At 32.8% G+C, this 19207-nt stretch overlaps 3 protein-coding genes across 4 annotated transcripts in view; 1 reads left to right on the forward strand and 2 right to left on the reverse strand.

Moving 5' to 3' along the window:
* Positions 1-109: 109 nt before the first annotated feature.
* Positions 110-9036, reverse strand: LOC132727939 (uncharacterized). 2 transcript variants are annotated; one of them, XM_060713538.1, is made up of 8 exons: positions 8169-9036; positions 7362-8010; positions 6447-6473; positions 5477-5521; positions 5074-5097; positions 4581-4685; positions 3739-3782; positions 110-1563 (listed from the first exon to the last, which is right to left on the reverse strand). In XM_060713538.1, exons 1-8 carry the CDS (start codon positions 8544-8546, stop codon positions 811-813), a joined length of 2025 nt encoding a protein of 674 aa, XP_060569521.1. In that variant the 5' UTR covers positions 8547-9036; the 3' UTR covers positions 110-810. The 2 variants fall into 2 exon arrangements, with proteins under 2 accessions (XP_060569521.1, XP_060569520.1); XM_060713537.1 differs by having other exon boundaries at positions 6447-6476; positions 8169-9023.
* A 3895-nt stretch (positions 9037-12931) lies between these two features.
* LOC132727949 (uncharacterized) lies at positions 12932-16479 on the reverse strand. The gene is made up of 4 exons (XM_060713553.1): positions 16057-16479; positions 14564-15257; positions 14340-14383; positions 12932-13534 (listed from the first exon to the last, which is right to left on the reverse strand). Exons 1-4 carry the CDS (start codon positions 16408-16410, stop codon positions 12932-12934), a joined length of 1695 nt encoding a protein of 564 aa, XP_060569536.1. The 5' UTR covers positions 16411-16479.
* The window catches only part of LOC132727936 (uncharacterized), a 44568-nt gene continuing 41756 nt past the window's right edge, over positions 16396-19207 (forward strand). The window contains exon 1 of the mRNA XM_060713534.1: positions 16396-16495. Coding sequence (XP_060569517.1) covers positions 16465-16495 — 31 coding nt within the window. The 5' untranslated portion in view covers positions 16396-16464. The remainder of the gene's footprint in view (positions 16496-19207) is intronic.

Genomic DNA, 19207 nt, shown 5'->3' on the forward strand with positions numbered 1-19207 from the left:
AAAACCATTATTTAAACATTATAAAACGTGCCCTGTCTAATACGTACCCAGTTTCTTAGGCCTTTTAAAGGCACACAGATATTGAAACATGGACAACAAATTACCATAATTTGTATGTTTATCGACTTTATTCATTAACAAAACTAGACATATTACCAACACATAAACATAATCACCTGTATTTAACGATTCCTTTTATATTGAAATCATTCATTAAAACAACTTGAACTCTGTTCTGTCTTAGTTTTCATCACTGTTTTATTTATATGTATTCAATATTGTCTTATATATAAATTAATGTACTATCATGAATTATATCTCAGTGTTCAACAATGTCTAATATATCAGTGTTCAACAATGTTTAATATATCGGTATTCAACAAATGTTTAATATATCAGTATTCAACAATGTAATAATATATCAGTGTTCAACAATGTTTAATATATCGGTATTCAACAATGTATAATATATCAGTGTTCAACAATCTTTAATATATCAGTATTTCAACAATGTCTAATATATCAGTGTTCAACAATATATCAGTATTCAACGATGTCTAATATATCAGTGTTCATCAATGTCTAATATATCAGTTTCAACAATGTCTAATACATCAGTGTTCATCAATGTCTAATATATCAGTTTCAACAATGTCTAATATATCAGTTTCAACAATGTCTAATATATCAGTTTCAACAATGTGCCGTATTGAACCCAACTGATATAAAATTACCAACACTTATACCTTATAAATATATAACATTTATTTACATTTTAAAAAAAAGACGTTTAGATGTATATTTTCTCTCCTAGTTATGGTCTGATTTTGGTCGCCAGCCTTCATATATTATTTTTTTTAGTTTGAATATCTCTAGTTTACCAAGAGAAAATATTTCTGAATTTTCGATATCGAAATTCCGAAAAAATGCGCCATCAAGTTTATTTGTACTACACTCGACAGCAAGTCTCTCAAGGCCACACAATTTAAAACATTCGACTAGTTCTTCCACAGTGTATGAAAAGAAATCTTTGTCAGATTGGTTTGCTTGTGAAAGTTTCTTTAAATCTGGGTAAGCAGCTAATGTGTCAAGTTTGGGATCAGGCTTCTTCTCCTGCCTTACATTTTCCAAGTATTTATGAAATTCTTCATCTTTTTTATCAACATCGTCATACGGAACTAGTTTATCGTCGTCGGTAACATTGATCTCGCCTTTGGGAGGTAACGGTAAAGGTCTATCTCTATTCACTTTGTAATGTCGGGATAAACGTTGAATTGTCTTATCATCTCTGATAGCAATATCATCTCTAATGAGTGATGGCTCATCAGGAGAAGTTTCCTCATCAAGACTCTTCGGGTCATTTGATAGCATCGATTTTCTCTTTGGCTCGAGCTTTAAACCTGATTCACTTTTAGAACGGCTGTACACCACTTTCCGTTTTTCTTGGTATTCACCTGTCTCTAATTGTTTCTGTTTATAACGTTTCAGTAGTTGTTCATGGACTTTGTCGAAACCCATCTTTGCTCTATCTTTGATTTTCTGGAATATGTCATCCTTTCTCACCTGTAATAATATTCTTATTGTCTTGATATTAGAGTAATGAATGAATGTAACGAAATTGTGCAACTTTAAAGGCGCATGATACAGTTAAATATAGACATATAGCAGATTGAAAACTACGCAAGCATAACAGAATTTATCGAAACTTTGCATTATTTTAGAAAATGAAAGCAGAAACATTTTAAGCGGCCTCGTTACCTGTCCTTGAAATTAGATTTTTTATGTTCAAGAGCAGATACATCAAAAACGTTCCAATAAATTAATTATATAGTTTTCATTTTTACTGTTTGCCGATATGCAACTCCCTTAACATGTATATAAACTGAGAACATAAGCTTTGGAAAAATCTGACTCGAATAATTACATTGTACTTTAGAAAATATTTTTTACGCTGCCCACAGGGATACGGCTCATTGAATGTTCACAAAATATGTGTTTGATAGCCGAAAACTTGTTTGGGTCGTCAGACCAAACAAATAATGGTAGCGGAATTTCAGAGTCTAATGCTGTTAATTGCAAATGCCGAAAGTAGTCCACTTTTTTTGAAGCGGTTACTTCCCTTTATATGTACACTAACGCCGAAAAATTCAGGGGAGATCACTGCGTAAAGGTGGTCAAAGACAGGCACATTAATTTTCAAGCAAAATAATTCCCGAATGGTCGAAGATTTCTAATATGGTTTTATTGTAAATAAATCGAAATAATATCGAAAATGAGTAAATACAAAGCGGACATTCAATCTCTGACACAGAAGTTTACGACAAACCAAACAACAAGTAGTTCTCAAAACAGCTTAAAACTAGCGATTTAAAAGAAAGAAATATTTTTATTTTGTTACAAGTATCCAACAAATTACAACGCATTCAAAGTTTAAAAATAGCGTTGGCTTATAGAATTGTCAATAAATGCACAATCACAAATTACGCGGATGAATATGATTTTATCAATGAAAATACTATTTTTAGCGATGTCGTTTACCGAATACTACACAAACCGAGTAGTGGAATATATAGATTCTACATGTCGGACTGTTTGGGCGAGAAGATTTTCGCTAAATTATTTACTTCAATTTTAAACAACAGGTTTATCCTGAACAAAATACCTCGAAATTAATAAGGATTACAAACCCGAAATGCAATGGAAGTTCTAAATTTAGAATGACTTGATGTTATTCAGACGTTGTTTGTATAACTTCTCCGTGGTGCAGGAAAACGCGCTCGCTTAGTGAGTGAAAGGTCTGGAGTTCAAATCCCAGTCGAGGAAACTTTTTTTTTTTATTCTTTTTTAAGTGTCTTTGTTAAGGAAGTAGCCATGATTTGCAAGGATAAAGTGTAGCTGTCGTAGAAAAATGAACATAAATGATATTTTGATTCAACTCTAGTTATGCAGAATTCCGTATGTATCAAACTCTGGTGCCTTGCAAAATGAATTATAATACATAAAAATAAACTTATACAGGAAAATACATACAGATATACAGTACGATTTAGATTGCAAAGATCAGAAAATACCACAGAACTTGCAGCCCCTTGATTCTTTATAAATATACATGCTTATAGTAAGCTCCAGGATTATTTACATCTGTGTTAAACAACTGTTAAAGTCGTTACAAGCCCTAATTTAGAATAATATGGTTTTCTTCAAGCCGTTCACATATAAATTCACCGTGGCTGAAGGGTTTTCGCGCTCGCTTAGGAAGCGAGAGGTCTGGAGTTCAAGTCCCAGTAAAGGCAACTCTTTTTTTTTCAAATTGTTTAAGTCAAATAAACATTGGATTGAATATCAGTGTTGCAATTAGTCTTATAGCCAATTTACTACAACTGAAACGCTGGAAAGCATTGGTGGCACTATACATATAATCTCACAACCTGTACCTTTCTTACATTCTGAGACCCAAACAAATTCAGCGCCTTCTGTGCTTTGATTTTTTAACGATGAAGGATAAATAAAAGTAGATTGTAATAATATCTATTCAAGTACACGGACAAAACCTGGTGTTTCACTGGTTAACATAAACTGGTTAACATAAACTATCTTTTAATTTTACCAAGAAATGATTTAAAGAGGTTTACTTTTCAACATTTTTAAACTCGTTTAACAAAATTGTGTATGACGAGTATAAGGAAAACAATGTTGAGATCATAAATAAGCATACAGAATGATTATAATTTTAAATACCTTTATGGTTGGGAGTTGTAAAATTTCCCTTTGCGGAATACGAGCTGAAATTCAAAACGGGTAAATCAATAATGACATTCTGAATAATGTAAAAGTACGTGAATGCGCAAAATGAGCATTAATAATTTTTATTACCACCGATCAGCGTTCGAACCAAATGATATAATCGTACACAGCTTTACAAATCATATTAGATTCGCCTGGTAACTCGTCAGATATGTTATTTTTCAGCTGTGTACTCGTCCTAATATATTCTCGTATTGTACAGTTAAATGTATAGTGATATATAAGTATTATACGCATTAATGTATAATAATCTTATAATCTTAGTCACGAATTGGTTGCATCATGTATTATCATGAAACATTTGTGCTTATTTTAAGTCAAATCTACCCCATATAAAGGTCATGTTTGGAGCTTTAAAAATGTGCCTCTCTGCGAATTTTAAGGATTTCTACATAGTCTAACAAAGAAGAAGCACCAACATAACTTTATATAGCATGAAAGTTTCATTGTGGACCGTCGATCTTATGTCAGTAATATTGATCCCTCGGTTTATATTGCATCATTTGAAGCACGCATGCTATTTCAAATTGTAACCAGTATATTTTTAAACATCTGACCATTACCCTCTTGAAACTGCTACCCACAAAAAAACTTCAAATAATGTTAAAAGCTCTTGATATTACATTAACATCTTTAAAGTTTTCTCCTAAATTTTTCTAAAAGTATGCAAACATTATGATTTTCATTGATATCATTTTGAATTTCAAACATTTTATCTTCTGATCAACTATTTTGATGTACATACTATACAGAAATATAATAAATTTTGTATTTACGAGGAACTGACGGTGCTGGTGGGGGTTCTGTTTGGGGAGGTTTGGGAGCAGATATAGAATCCCGTGTCGGCGTCACTGGAGTCTCGTAATCTTCTCCGTCACTCTCTGTAAATATCAGAAAGATCCTGTTGTTCACTATTATTAAAGTGTACTGTCTAATATTACATCTATAATGGTTACCATAAATGGTATTCAAACATTGAAAAGCTGGAAAAGTCCAATACTTTATAAATGTTTGTAACCACATCGTGAAAGAAATTAGCATGGATTTTACAATTGTTATGCGTTTTTTATTATTTTGTAAGGTTTAAGAATAATTTTTTTATATAACATTAACAGGACTGTCTAAACTTATAAAGCGAAACCGCTCACAATGTTTCACTTAGAATAACATTTAGTTTAAAAAATGCCAGCGCAATGCGACCGGTGTCCCTATTGTTACCTAGTACTTATCTGTTTTAACGAGAATAATTACACCCGCTCTCAAACTTACCTTCTTCACCTTTTTTGTCTATATCTGAAAATTGAAAAAAAAAATGTTCATAGGAAAAAATGAAATTCTTTGTTAATCAATATCAAGAGATTCAGATATGTTCACAAACTAATATTTTAAAGTCTTCAATTACATTTTAGAATTGAAAACAAGTTCATATTTGATCACATTGTAATCTAATGTGAATTTCGCAATATAACGTAAACCCATATGAATTGTTATAAAATGGGCTTTTGTTAATAATTTCTTTATATTCATACACTGGCAAAGACAGACCAAAAATAAAAATAGTGAAAATGGCAAAAATATTTCACAATTATCCTATGCCTTTAAAAAAAATACCATTTTTTATTAATTTTCTGTATCATAAAAAAAATCACAATTATCTAAAATTTAAGTTTACCTTCATTCTCGACGAAAACATTTTCATAATCAGTCAGTACTTTTTCTAAAATTGAAAAGTATCAAAAAATATATACAAGTATATAAAATAAATAAATACATGATTATATGTACAGTAACTGATATCTGCATGGCCACAGACGCTTGGGGGTCAGATCCTGCCCCCCCCCCCTACGTGATACGCCCCTGTAAACACTCTACGCTATGAATAAATACCGTATACCATCAAGTCTACTTTATTGAGACTTGATGGTATACGGTATTTTTTCATATATGCCCATTCGTGTTTAAATATTAAAATAGTTTTGGTAGAGTGTTTACAGGGGCGTATCACGTTGGGGGGGGGGGGGGGGCAGGATCTGACCCCCAAGCGTCTGTGTGCATGGCCTGTTAAATCGTTATATCGTTAAAGATAAGAAATGTAAAGCATACATGTATTTACTTTTCCAACAACTAATGGGAAAATTTTCTTCCTTTTATAATTTATAAAATACATGTACACTGTTTACATTTTTATCTATTTTCTTCATGACATGAGAGTATAATCATTTATGTTTGGAAGATAAAATTATTTTCACGCATATAGATATGATATGATATGATATATGCGCATCTCTAAACTATCGGTGAGAAATAATCATGAAACATGCTTTCCTCTCTAAGATACACTATTATTTAGCCGAAATAATTTTAGCGGCGTCACGACAAAACCAACATAGTGCGTTTACGACCAGCATGGATCCAGACCAGCCTGCGCATCCGCGCAGTCTGATCAGGATCCATGCTGTTCGCTTACCAACTCTTTTACAAGTAGAGAAACTGATAGCGAATAGCATGGATCCTGATCAGACTGCGCGGATGCGCAGGCTGGTCTGGATCCATGCTGGTCGCAAACGCATTACGTTGGTTTTGTCATGACGCGGCTCATTTAATGTTAGTGTCTTGTTTTAAACACATACGTAGTGTCTTACCAATGTTTATGTAGTCCACTAGCTGCTCTGCTAAAGAAGAAGGAAAACAAACAATAGGTTATTGGTTTTATTATCATTATTATATATGTCAGTTTCAATATATATGAATGACTCCAAACTTAATTAGTATACTATTCATTAATTTTATTCTTTTTGGAATGTAAAAATATCATGTTTCATATATTAGCAAATTTCGCCGTCCATTTCTTTTTCTTTTTTTCAGCCAAGTTACCAATTTTGCATTTTTCTAGAATTCTCTAATCATGTTTGGAGGAAGTAGTTTGCATATGAAGTAAGTTTTATTTTTAGAAATTATTAATGGTTTGTTTTCAATATGGCCCTATAGTACAATAATCATATTAACTACAAGAAACAAATGATTATTTTTTTCAAACGCAACTGTCTGATGGATGTATAAACAAAACTGCACACTTATTAATGGTAATTTTATACGGTCTCCGTGCAGCACCTTTACACGTGTCGATGTGTTCGAAATTAAGTTGATCAGTTATTTTCTTGCTGAAATTTCACTGGGAAGAGAAACACGTATAATATGTTCGTAAAAGGCAATGATTTTATCAGGCATCTGTATTCATTATGATAATTAGACTGTGACTGAAATCGACGCAGTAACAACATATCAAATTGAGATAAGGTGACTAATAGGTTTTCTTGAAGGATATGACAGTCAGTATGAAAACCTTAAAATTTAAGATCCCTCCAGTCTGACAAAAATTATTTTGATTAGGTCTACCTTGAAAATCATACTATTGTAGTAAACGTTAACCACACAATGGTAGAAATATGTCAATCTGTGTTTTGCTATTAAGTCTTTGATATAAAGAATTTTATTTTGCTCTGTTGTATACATTCTAAAATGCCGGTGAAAGGTATATAAAACAAAACAATGCCTACCTTCTTTGTTTTGAAAAGGGGCTTTCAACCATATTATACCGGTTTCTAATTGACTCATTGTGTATAATCCCGAAATGATGAAACTGGAATCAAAATTTTCTCCAAAATGTTTTATTATATACTCTTGTTTATCTGCTCTCGACTGAAATTTCTTCAGTTTGACTAATTGTTTATTCCAGATGTTGTTTGGAATCAATCCAACATTTTGTTCGTCGCTTACTTCTGTTTTTGTTCGAACAACGTATAAGGTGCGTCTAACGAACGCTTTCAATATCTTGAAGGGGCCACCAGTTAATATAAGCATTGTACTGGCTTCATCGTCATCTTTAATTACAACATCATCTGCCCATACATTTTGAAATTGGGCGGTCTTTGGAAGAGGAATAAATTTTCCTGCAATATTCAGGAAAGTATGATCATCTGGATCTTCAACTGCCGTGCAGTTTATTGGGAAATCTTCTTTGAAGTAGTAAAGTTTTGATGTCTTTACAGACTTGCATTTGATGTAACGAAACTTCTTAAAGATTGAAACGCGTTTCACCTCAAATGTCGTTCCTTCACTGATGATTGTTGAAGTACGTGACTCTCCCGGAGAAATATATGCTACTTCCTGCTCAATACGTATAAATCTAGGCAAGTCTTGTATTATCTAAAATAAATTAAATACAAAAAACTTTTGTATATATTTATACAAATGCGTTTCAATTTCAGATAAAAGCAAACAAAGTGATTGATTTTAAAAAGAAATTTTCAACTGATAACAAATTTAAGCACTGCATTTTAAATAATTAATGCCTAAAAACACACCTGATCAACGGAAGCATATCTTGCATTTCTCCCGGTCTTATTGAGAAGTTTAAATGTCCCCTTGTACCCGATAGGTATCAAGTACTCCTTCCCGACATATTTCTTTCTCTCTTTTATAAACTCTTCCCCTTTCTCATTTTTCTTTTGTTGTTCGTCATCAAAATCGAGAATTCTAATCAAAACAAACTGTAACGTTTTCGGTTCATTCAGTAGTATGTCTGTGTCAGCGGGTAGTTCCTTAGCATCAGGTACTTCATAGACCTTTGATTCCACATGTACAATAGTAGGATAATCTTTGACCTTTTTATTAACTTCAGATAATGTTACAAGTTTTTCAGGAACATTTTCATATCCTTCCATATCAGTCTCACTTGCCATCACGTGTCATATTTTTCATCAAATATTTCTGTTAGCTAAAACGATGCAGTAGTACGATTTTACCATTGATTCACCAAACTCGTTAAACACGACTCGTTTGTATTCATATTAAATAATTAAAAAAAACCTGTTTACTATCCTGATATGTTTTAGTAATTTTCAATAATTCGTCAAATATATTTGTATTTTGATAACACACGTTCTCCAAGTCCAAACATTTATGAATAGTTAATGTTACTTCCTGGTTTGTTGATCAAGTTTTAACATGGTGTAATGATTACAAATAATACCCCACAACGATAACCAATCGTAAATTATACAAGTCACCCGAATGATTAAAATTGTTGAACGTTTAAAGTCCTAAGTTCATGCCTTCATCTCAATCCAATTTAAATATTAAATATCTGATGAACTTTAAAAAAGCTTTATGCGGGTATTAAAGTGTGTATTCGTCTGTTATCATATTTCTATTTAAGATATCTTATTACAAAGTTATTGTATTACGAGAGACGTGCGGTATAAAATGGTTTAGATATGTTTACTGTGTAAACTGCAAATATTCTCGATATTTTATTTGACAATGCCATTACGAAAACACACACACACAATAGATCACACCCGTGTGCTAATACATCATTTAAGTGATCTTCAAACATTTACAATCAATTAAGTTCACTATTGTTCTATATACTTGTTTAATGTATTTTGGCCACCTTGCATGTAAATATGAAATTGATCTATTTCTTTTTCTTTTCGGAGCAATTAAACTCTAAATAAGCTAAAGAATAAGACATCAAGTCGGTAACGGTCTATTCCAATACATATACTCTGGATGTCAAAATATCTATGCAACCAAAAAAAAACAAAAAAAAAACAAAAAAAAACAAAAAAAACAACAAAAACAACTAAGTGCTCAGTTTTCAAAGACAGATAAATATATTTTTTATTCGAATTTAAACCAATAAATTCAACTTCAAAGGATATGATAGTACATGTTCCCGTATTCCTGAGTATATAATTACATAATATATTACGGAGACGAGCTTATTTAAACAAGTATGCTTTCACTTCTTCTTCCTTGTTCACAGAAATTGTATCCATGAAAGGTTAAAGATGAAAATTATCCTATGAGGTAGTCTATAAGAACGTTTGAAATAATAAAAACTAAACTAAACAATAAAGAATATAAAACATTTCAGGGCGGCATATATTTAGAAAATATTTAGAAACAAACAAAAGACACCCGATAAAGGAACAATGACTTTTTACTTAAAATGAAAGCGTGGTTACCATGGAAATAGTGTAACAACAATAAAGATATGAGCCGCGTCACGACAAAACCAACGTAATTCGTTTGCGACCAGCATGGATCCAGACCAGCCTGCGCATCTGCGCAGTCTGATCAGGATCCATGCTGTTCGCTGTCAGTTTCTCTACTTGTTATAGGGTTTGTAAGCGAACAGCATGGATCCTGATCAGACTGCGCGGACGCGCAGGCTGGTCTGGATCCATGCTGGTCGCAAACCCATTATGTTGGTTTTGTCGTGGCGCGGCTCATATATTAACAAATACTTTCTTATATTTTCAATTTATTTTAAAAAAAAGTATCTCTAAATGAAAGTCAAAATTTGAGCAGACACAACCATCAATGTATTATTTTAACATCCAAGTATATCCTTGACATTTCTTATGGAACGCCTGGACTCTCTTATGTGTAGAATGACTTATACCTGGTTAAATGTCATTCTGTTGAGTCCGAAATACAATATACTTGGTCAAAATCCCAATATGCTGGATGGAAATCCAAATGTGCTTAGTTATTGAAGTGTTATGTTGTGTGCTTATTACATTTTCTTCAGTCAAGTCAATGTTTTGTCGCGTGCATTAGTCGTTATGTCCAGTTCTTAAAACAAACAGGCATGTGGTAACACAATTATGTTCAGAACACAACCATTCACAACGAATTTTATGCCTAGTCTTTTAAAGTAATACTCATGTATGACAGACGTGAAGACCTAACACAACCATCAATGTACTTCTATGAAAATTTACCGTTACAAACGTTCCCAGGAGTAGTGCATATTTTTTCAAAGGCAAAGTGTGAAAATTTAAACTCGATCAGGGAATTGTCTTTAACTTTGGATTATTCATTTTAACCATGTAGATTTAAAGAAAAAATACTCGCTAGTTTATTTTTCCTTCTAACTACCGGAAACGTCTTTAAAGTTTAAGTGTTATCTTGACATTTATGCTACAAACTCTTACTCATTCATCACACATTTCAAGGTTCCACATATGTATCAAAAGTTATTTTATTTGACAATGAAATTGTCTATCAAAGTACTATCATACTTTCTGATACACAAGTGTCACTTACCTTTGGATCGCTGATTAGTTTCTCGTGCACTGAATGTCGTTTTCATAAGTCGCATTGTTAAGTAAAGATATTTCAAAATACACTCCTGTATGACAACATCTTTGATCGGACACAACCATTCACAACCAAGTGTGACCTTCAAGTTTCAACCACAAAATTGGGTGTTGCGTGTGACAAATCGTTTAAGCAAAATTGTTTCAAAATCCAACAATTAAAAAGAAAGTTATAGACGGGACATATTGATATAAAATTTCGGCCTTGACCTTTGTTTGGCTCTTGTGCATAACACAACCCCATATTGTTGTTATTTTGTTACTAGTTATTTTAAAATAAATTTCCGAACGACAAAATTGTTCACCAGAACGTTCTTCAATAATAAATATCTATGATTGCACAAAACACTATTGCATCAGGAATTGTAACATACATGTACAAGTATGACCTTGACCTTTGAACTCGGGACCTAATTCTCATGTCGTCTTAATTGGAAAACAAGAATCCATTCATGAAAGAAGGATTGTTGACAAATATTTTCTCAATTTTCTTTCAAATGAAACGAGACATTGACCTTTGAGATACAAACGCGATGCATTGGCTCAATATACATTATATTTACGCATGTTTTCCCAAAAGACATCTATGAAGAAAATGACAAATCATGGACCGGACACGACCATCTATTCAAAATCATATCGTGACTTAAGATGTACAAGAGTGACTTTTGAGCTGAAGACCTGATTCTTGCGTGTGTCAAGTCACCATTATGTGGATACAGTAATGCCGACTCATTAAAAATTCATTTCAGGATAATAGAATTGTTGACCGAACACGACATCAGTGCACATTTATGAAACATCTCACAATTCAAAAACTTAACGCCTCTTTGGACCATAAAGGTTTTTACTCATCTGCGGTGTCTTATTACACATGTTAAAAGAATGCAGGATTTAAATGTCGTATAAAGGGGATGACAATTCTGTTTCTAGTGTATTTCTGTGTCAAGTTATTATTTCCAAGGCTTATGAAACATTCCCCATAAATTTGTATTGTTCAAATGTAGAGATAGAAGCCCTACATGTTTTTGAGAGATTAAAGGTATACCATACTTTTTTCATTAGTGTCTAATTTTTGTTGTTTGTTTAACTTGTAAAGAAATGAGCAAATAACATTTGCAAATGGTAATTCTTGACCATTTTCCATCAAATTCAGATAGGACATTAAAACATTTGGTCCTGAGAGGCTGGGTGTTGTTGGGGCTGCGTTTAGTAAGTGTCGCCGGCAGCATCTAAATCTTGGGTTTGGTCCTTGATGGCTCGGTGTTGTTGGGGCTGCGTTTAGTAAGTGTCGCTCTCCTTTCCTGATATTTCTTTTCATTTTTTTCATATCCCAAAGATATTGATACAGAAATAAAATATTTACGGCTATTTTCTTTTCCGAATCGAGCAATATTTGTCTTGGAAATGATGCCAAAAATGACGTCAATGTCACGTGGTATGGCCACACTGTTTTTTATGATCGGGAATTTGGGGATTTATAACTATATGTAGAAATACTAAATGAATAAATCTTTTTGCAGAACCGATAATTAAATCGCCCACATTTACCTTGAACTAGCTACGCAATAAATTTGTTTTTAACATTTCAAATATTTTTTTTCTATGTCAACTGCCATAAAAAAATCCTATACCTCAGAGCTATATATATGAACCGGTAAAACCACATTCTCAATTTACGCATTTATTTTATATGACATTATATAATTATTGCCATAGACAGACTAGTTAATGTAAGTAACAGAATATTCTGTAATAATTAAGACTTTATGTGGGTCTCCAACCGTCAATGATTATCTTCCTGATCTTCATTAAGGTAAAGTTTGACAAATTGAACGGTTCACCTTTAAGTTCTGAGCAGTTCAATCTTCAAGAGGAACATCCAACTTATTCTTTACATTTCTTGCAAATTTCTAATCACAATTCTTTGGAAATGAAAGTTTGTGAAATTGTAGCTATAGAGTCTTTGTTTTCCATTGTTCTTCATTCCTCGAGTGTCCGCCCCACGAAACGCTAATTTGCGCTGTCGGTAAAATGGGGTCACTTGATGAAGCAAACAATGGTATGTGTTGTTGACGTCTTTGTCTACCAGATAACGGTGTATTGTAAGCAATTATTTCTTCACTTGGTTGTGGAATATCAAGTATTTCTGCGTATTCTTTACTTGAGGACGGGTTCACATCGTACGTATTGTTTGAATTGCTGTTTGTTGGAGGACATGTTGCGTTTGGTAGGTCACCTAATGATACGGATAATCGAAGCTGCATGGGCTTATTTCCCGACAATCGACCGACAGAATTGTCATCAGAGAATTCTAAATAACTAGCATTCCCGTACAGCTTTCTTGTATATCTTAGACGTATGGGTTCATGTCGCGTTTCAATTAATGGCGCGCTTCTTGAAAAAGAATCTTGTGATTCTTTCGTGTAGCGTCTCGTCACTTTCCTCTCTGCAATTGGCCGCTTCTTTAAATGAATGAAAGCTGCCTTCTCATCGTTGTTTGATTTAAATAAGCGCAGTAGCTCTCCATGTACCTTCTTAAACAAAGTTTTCTTTTTCTAAAATGATATGACGGTAAATTCTTGTTCTATAAACTGATTAATTTATATCGTTTTAAATAAGACGTATGCATGCTCGCGAGTCAACTGTTTGCCTATGATAAGATCATTGATGTTAGATTGAATAATTTATATAAACAACTAAAAGCTATTACCTAATATTTAAAAATAAGTGAAACACATTATTATGACAATAAAATTCGTAAAGGATGATAAGGACAGATGTCAATATATTATAGCGTTGATATGTTATGTGTTAATATACTGTACTGTGGTATTCGCAGTTTAATGATATTCTGTCTCTATAACTAATATAATCAATTTGTTATTTCCCGCGCCGCATTGATATAGATTGTTTGCTACTGTAGTTTTCAGTCAACCGACGTTGTTAAATTTTCTGACACAGCCTGCCATCCAGATGTATTGATTTATTGACGGTAGAACGGGCACGCATCAATAATGAAGGTCCAAAGTCTCAGAAGTGGATCTTCGAACGCCTAATGTTTCAACGTTAGGCAATTGATAGAATGAACTTTTAATACTGCAATTTGTTAGGTATTATTATACAAGGGCATTCACTATACAGTAATTCATGTTGTTTCAATTAGTGAGGCACTTTGTTAAAAGTCTCTGTTTTAATTGTAAAGATGAGACGTGTATGGTTTGTTTGACATATTTTCTTCATCTTCTGAACACTTAATTTGCATTTATGATTATTCTCATATATTTATTGAATATAATTGCTTTTAATGTATTAACACAAAGTTACATCTTGGATAAGTAAATTTTAATTGCATATCAATACCTTAACTTGAGGCAGAAGAACAACTGGTCCTCGATACATCATTTCTGTAAACAATATATATATAATTAAAAATAGTTTTATTTCCTTTATTTATACATGTATTTTGTTTCATTGAACACTCATTTATTATATGTAAATGATAGATAGATTATACAACTTAAAATGTCATATTTTTATAACCATCTATTGTCAAACAAAAGGGTAAGGAAAAAAAAGTGGTTTACCATTTACGCCGTCGGGGTCAGTATCCACACTATTTGTGCTTGAATAGTTACATTGACGTCGGAAGTCCGGGCCAATCAAGCTAACAACGTGACGTTGGTGTATTGGTAATAGATATAAAGACTTTTCTATGAAATCAACTTCTCCGACAGGTCCGTATAAACGTGCAATGTGTCCTTGGGATTTTTCTTTGTTTCCAGAACATTCTGCGTGAACAAATAATGATGTCCAAAGGTCCCAAGGAATCAAAATGGTCTCGTATGTTTCATTTGATTCATTTCGAATATATCCAACAAGCATCTCTATGTCAGTGAAGCCTAGTAATTCCATTGGATGGTCTACTGCTGTTATCGTTTCATTGTGTAAAGTATCATCTAGGTGTGTAATTTCATTCAGGTCGACTTCATCAAACTGAATAAATCTAGGAAGGAGTTTGGATCGCACAAGTTCAAATAAATTGTACTGCTTTGGATCATCTATAGCAGTGCAGTTTAGTCTTTCTTGATCGTTAAAGGCAATTAATGTCTCACCATTACTGCATTCAAGGAATGTTTGATTGTCGTTTGGTCTTGTAAATTTTCTGACAAGTTCAAGCGTAGCACCAGCTTCAACTGTAGTGTACTCATCTACATCACTACTATGTGTAGCTAGAGTGTCCTCCCACACAGTTATAAAGCGAGGTAAATCGTACAGTACCTGCAATTTTATAGCCGATTTTATCATCAATACATTTTAACCTGGTACACTTTATAAATATCGCTTGAAATGAGTCCAGGAAAAGAAAACGTTCAAAAATGCACCGAGACACAACCCCTACGTATAGTATCTAGTAAAAGAATGAATACCGAAACCCTGATGCCACAATTATATTTTGGAATGCCAATGTTAGTATTAAATATAGAAATATCGTGTTGTCTATAAAGACTATAATCAAATATATCACGACGCGTCATGCTCATGCTTTGACAATGGAAGGCAGATGGCACTGACATCTTTCAAATAGAAAAGGCAAGAATCCCTGAAGAAAGTCAAACACAAAGTCGCGTATGCATCAGGGACCTTAGACGTAACATTACGGTCTTTAAACATATGTATCAAGAAAATTAAACGTGTGCTGAGGCCTAAGACGAAACATCAGCCGCCTTAGACGTAAAATCAGACAATTAAAAACCGAAACCGATTTCATCGATTAAATGCACATATTTCTTTTTGTGCATAATTAACTAGCAATAACCTGATGAACTGAAATATAATAGCTTTATAATATTAAACTGACGTGCAGTACAATCCAGATTATGATCTTTATTGCATATTACCGGTAAATATTAATTACGATGTTCATCCTTTAAAAATGTACAATTTTTAACAAACTTCAACGGTGTTCAGTTTTATGTGTATCCCCAAGTACGAATGTTTCAAATGAAATGAACTCTTTTACTCGTATATACAGATTGACACATTCATTAAACATGAATTGTTAACTTAAAATATGTACCTGAGATACTGACGCATATCGTTTTCTACTTCCTGGCCGGTGAACATACTTAAGTTTCCCATGATACTTGACAGGTAAGAGATAATGATTATCCCCGATGTCATCACTATCCCGTTTATTCCGGATTCCATCATACGACTTAAACACGTTGATATGCGCGTATTTTACTAACATTGTCCTCTGTAATAACATTTCTTTATTTTCCGGCATACCTTGGTTACCAAAATAACCTTGTCTATCTCGATGTATGGATGTTTTAACTATTATTGGTAACGTCTGCCTTTGAAGCAATTTATAAATCGTTATTTCCATTTCGTTGAATTTGATCGAAGCGTTTGTTGTAACTCCTGCCATTGTGACATTGATAATCTTGGTAGCATAGAAAACGAAACTATATTAAATTGGACTATGTATTGTAAAATACTTATGTATATTTCAAGTAAGATTTCATTTCCTGTAGCTATTTTCTGAAAATAAGTTAACAATAATAACAAGGAAGATTAATTATTAGCACAATGAAGTATATATTAGTACAATGAAACTTGTAAAAAATCGCATTTCCGTTGGGTGTCCTTTTTTTTTTATCTTAAACAAGATGAAGGGACAAACTTTATATGATCTCATCGAACGGAAAGGATTGACCTTTTTGAAAATACCATCAACACTTTAGCTAAATATCATTTATTCTGACTTGAAAAATTGTATTAAATCTCGTGTAATCAAATTGATATATGGACTTTTTCTTAGAAGTATTGAGTGAAAGTTGTGCTGGTAGTAAACAATTGAGAAGAAGTAAGATGAATTCTAAGAATAAAATGAGCCGCGTCACGACAAAACCAACGTAATGCGTTGCCAACGTTATGCGTTTGCGACCAGCATGGACTCAGACCAGCCTGCGCTTCCGCGCAGTCTGATCAGGATCCATTGCTTTTCGCTTACAAACCCTTTTACAAGTCGAGAAACTGATAGCGAACAGAATGGATCTTAATCAGACTGCGCGGATGCGCAGGCTGGTCTGGATCCATGCAAACCCTTATGTTGGTTCTGTCGTGACACGGCTCAAATGGTATATGGTTTAAGGCATCTGACTTGAACAGATTGCCAAAAATGTTTAGTTTATTGTTATCATCATTCAGTGTCCTTGTTAAGGAGGCACGAGCGGAAACCTGAGTAGCACCACCGACCTTCCGTGACTAGCTGGATAGATTCCTCACGTGGAAGAATCCAAAGTCTATGTCGGGTTTCGAACCCATAGCGGTTAGGAACAAATGGTTTAAGTCAGTAGATTAAATAGAGAAATTCCTTGGATAATACAATCATGTATGATTCAGAATAATAGTTTTAGGCCGCAAGTTTGGAATAATTTCAGATTTAAATTTTTATCGCCCCAGAGGTCTATGCAGATCTGTTTAAGGATGAAAGTTTTAAACATAGTACACGTATACACAAAGTCTTGCTTTTTACAGGGTCATTTAAAAATATGACTGTTATTTGGCCAATTCCAATTCCCATTTAGAATGAGTTTAATCCATGGCATGCTTTTATGGTATAAGCCTCGTTGAAATGTAAGTATTGATAGGAATATGTCAATTATTAGAAGCGTTAAATCATCAAAGTTGATGTTAATTTTTATGTATTTTTGGTAGATTTATATACAAAATAATGTTTAATTTGCAAGTACCATGGATGAGAGATTGCCATGAGGTATAATATAGATACCTATATAACTGGTACTTAAAGATAAATTCTATTATAGTGACTTTATTTCACCTTTTTGCAATGGTTTAGAAATATTTGTGTCCTATGAGCCGGATCCTCGCAGCAAGTCATTACTCATATCAATCGTCATTAATGATGATCAGTTTTTATTGTAATAAACATTTCTTTATTTAATTCAAACGTACAGTAAAATAGAATATCCCAAAATATATTCCAAACTTTATTACTCTAAAACGTTACTTGTACTGACTTATATAATTGAGCTTAAACAATGATTTTTTTAGCACTTCTGTGCACAAGGAAACATATCAAGGAAAGTAGGCGATGAATTTATGGTTAATAATACCGACGACATACAACTATTGAAATAGTTTAGATATAGCGGTTGAAAAATGAAATAGTAAAGTATATATAAAAGTGTTTTTTTTTACACTAAGGAATCTAATGACCGTGTGATATTGTACTTGCTGTGTGGATGCTGCATCTTATTGTTAAACTTAATCATTTAAGCAATTTTATTTTATGCTTTTCAGTGGATTACTGATTTATCCGTGAAAATTATATTTGATAATTTCACAGTGAAAATTATCAAAATATAATTTCACTTTTTTCAATGACGAAACTACTTTTTTAAGATTTTCCCCATGTGGTACCTCAATATTATTTTTACTGACAATTCTGACAATATCAGGCTGTTAAAAAAATAGCCAAGCTGAAATAGATAAATAACATAAATGTCAAAGTAATAAAGAGAGAAAACTTACTTCTATTCCTTCAAATTCCAATCACAAAATTACGTCTCTAAATTTTTTTGTTTCGTTTTAACAGTCTGAAAAATACATTCCTTCCCATGCAAAACTGCTCATGATGACATTTGGGCATATTAAAGTATCCTACGAGCAATAAACTGCCGTATGCTTTATGAAAAATTGAAAAGCATTGACAGCTATCACTCGTAAAATAAGTAAAAATCAACCCAGCGTTCCTTACAATGCCTTAGCAAGCTTCCAAGTTTTTCCATTTTCCTAGCTTCTTTCTGAATGTTTTTCACTTCTGTCCAATTCTTATTTTTTGTCTGTTTACAATCCTCAAATAAGTTTTCTTTCTTTTAAAAAGGTGCGATGACTAACAAATCCAAAATTATATTCCTTCTGTATCTTACACAATTATTTTCCTCCCATGAAATACACGACTTTAAAAAAGTGGCTGCCGTTTTTACATTTTACAAAGCCAGGTCTAATATAAAATTCGCAGTAAGTAACAGGAAATAATGAGATGGATTGGTTGGACTTTTTCTCCTTACAAGAAATTGTTTGTTTTTTATTATTAAAACAAGCGATCATTCATATTTTATAATAAAATGAATAAATATCACATTTCATTTAACCTTCATTGGTGGACTTATTTTTTCAGCTCAAGACATTTTTTTTTT

This window comes from Ruditapes philippinarum, unplaced genomic scaffold (assembly GCF_026571515.1).
Source record: "Ruditapes philippinarum isolate M1 unplaced genomic scaffold, ASM2657151v2 ctg2323_1_1_1_1, whole genome shotgun sequence".
Classification (NCBI taxonomy): Eukaryota; Metazoa; Mollusca; class Bivalvia; order Venerida; family Veneridae; genus Ruditapes; species Ruditapes philippinarum.

Coding starts and splice junctions, on each gene's coding strand:
- LOC132727939 (XM_060713537.1), bottom strand. CDS start 8,546: ATGGCAAGTGAGACTGATATGGAAGGATATGAAAATGTTCCTGAAAAA. Junction 3,783..4,580: donor ACCAGCACCGTCAGTTCCTC/GTAAATACAAAA, acceptor TTTGAATTTCAG/CTCGTATTCCGCAAAGGGAA. Junction 1,564..3,738: donor TACAACTCCCAACCATAAAG/GTATTTAAAATT, acceptor ATATTATTACAG/GTGAGAAAGGATGACATATT.
- LOC132727949 (XM_060713553.1), bottom strand. CDS start 16,410: ATGGCAGGAGTTACAACAAACGCTTCGATCAAATTCAACGAAATGGAA. Junction 15,258..16,056: donor GATATGCGTCAGTATCTCAG/GTACATATTTTA, acceptor ATAAAATTGCAG/GTACTGTACGATTTACCTCG. Junction 13,535..14,339: donor TTCTTCTGCCTCAAGTTAAG/GTATTGATATGC, acceptor ATATCATTTTAG/AAAAAGAAAACTTTGTTTAA.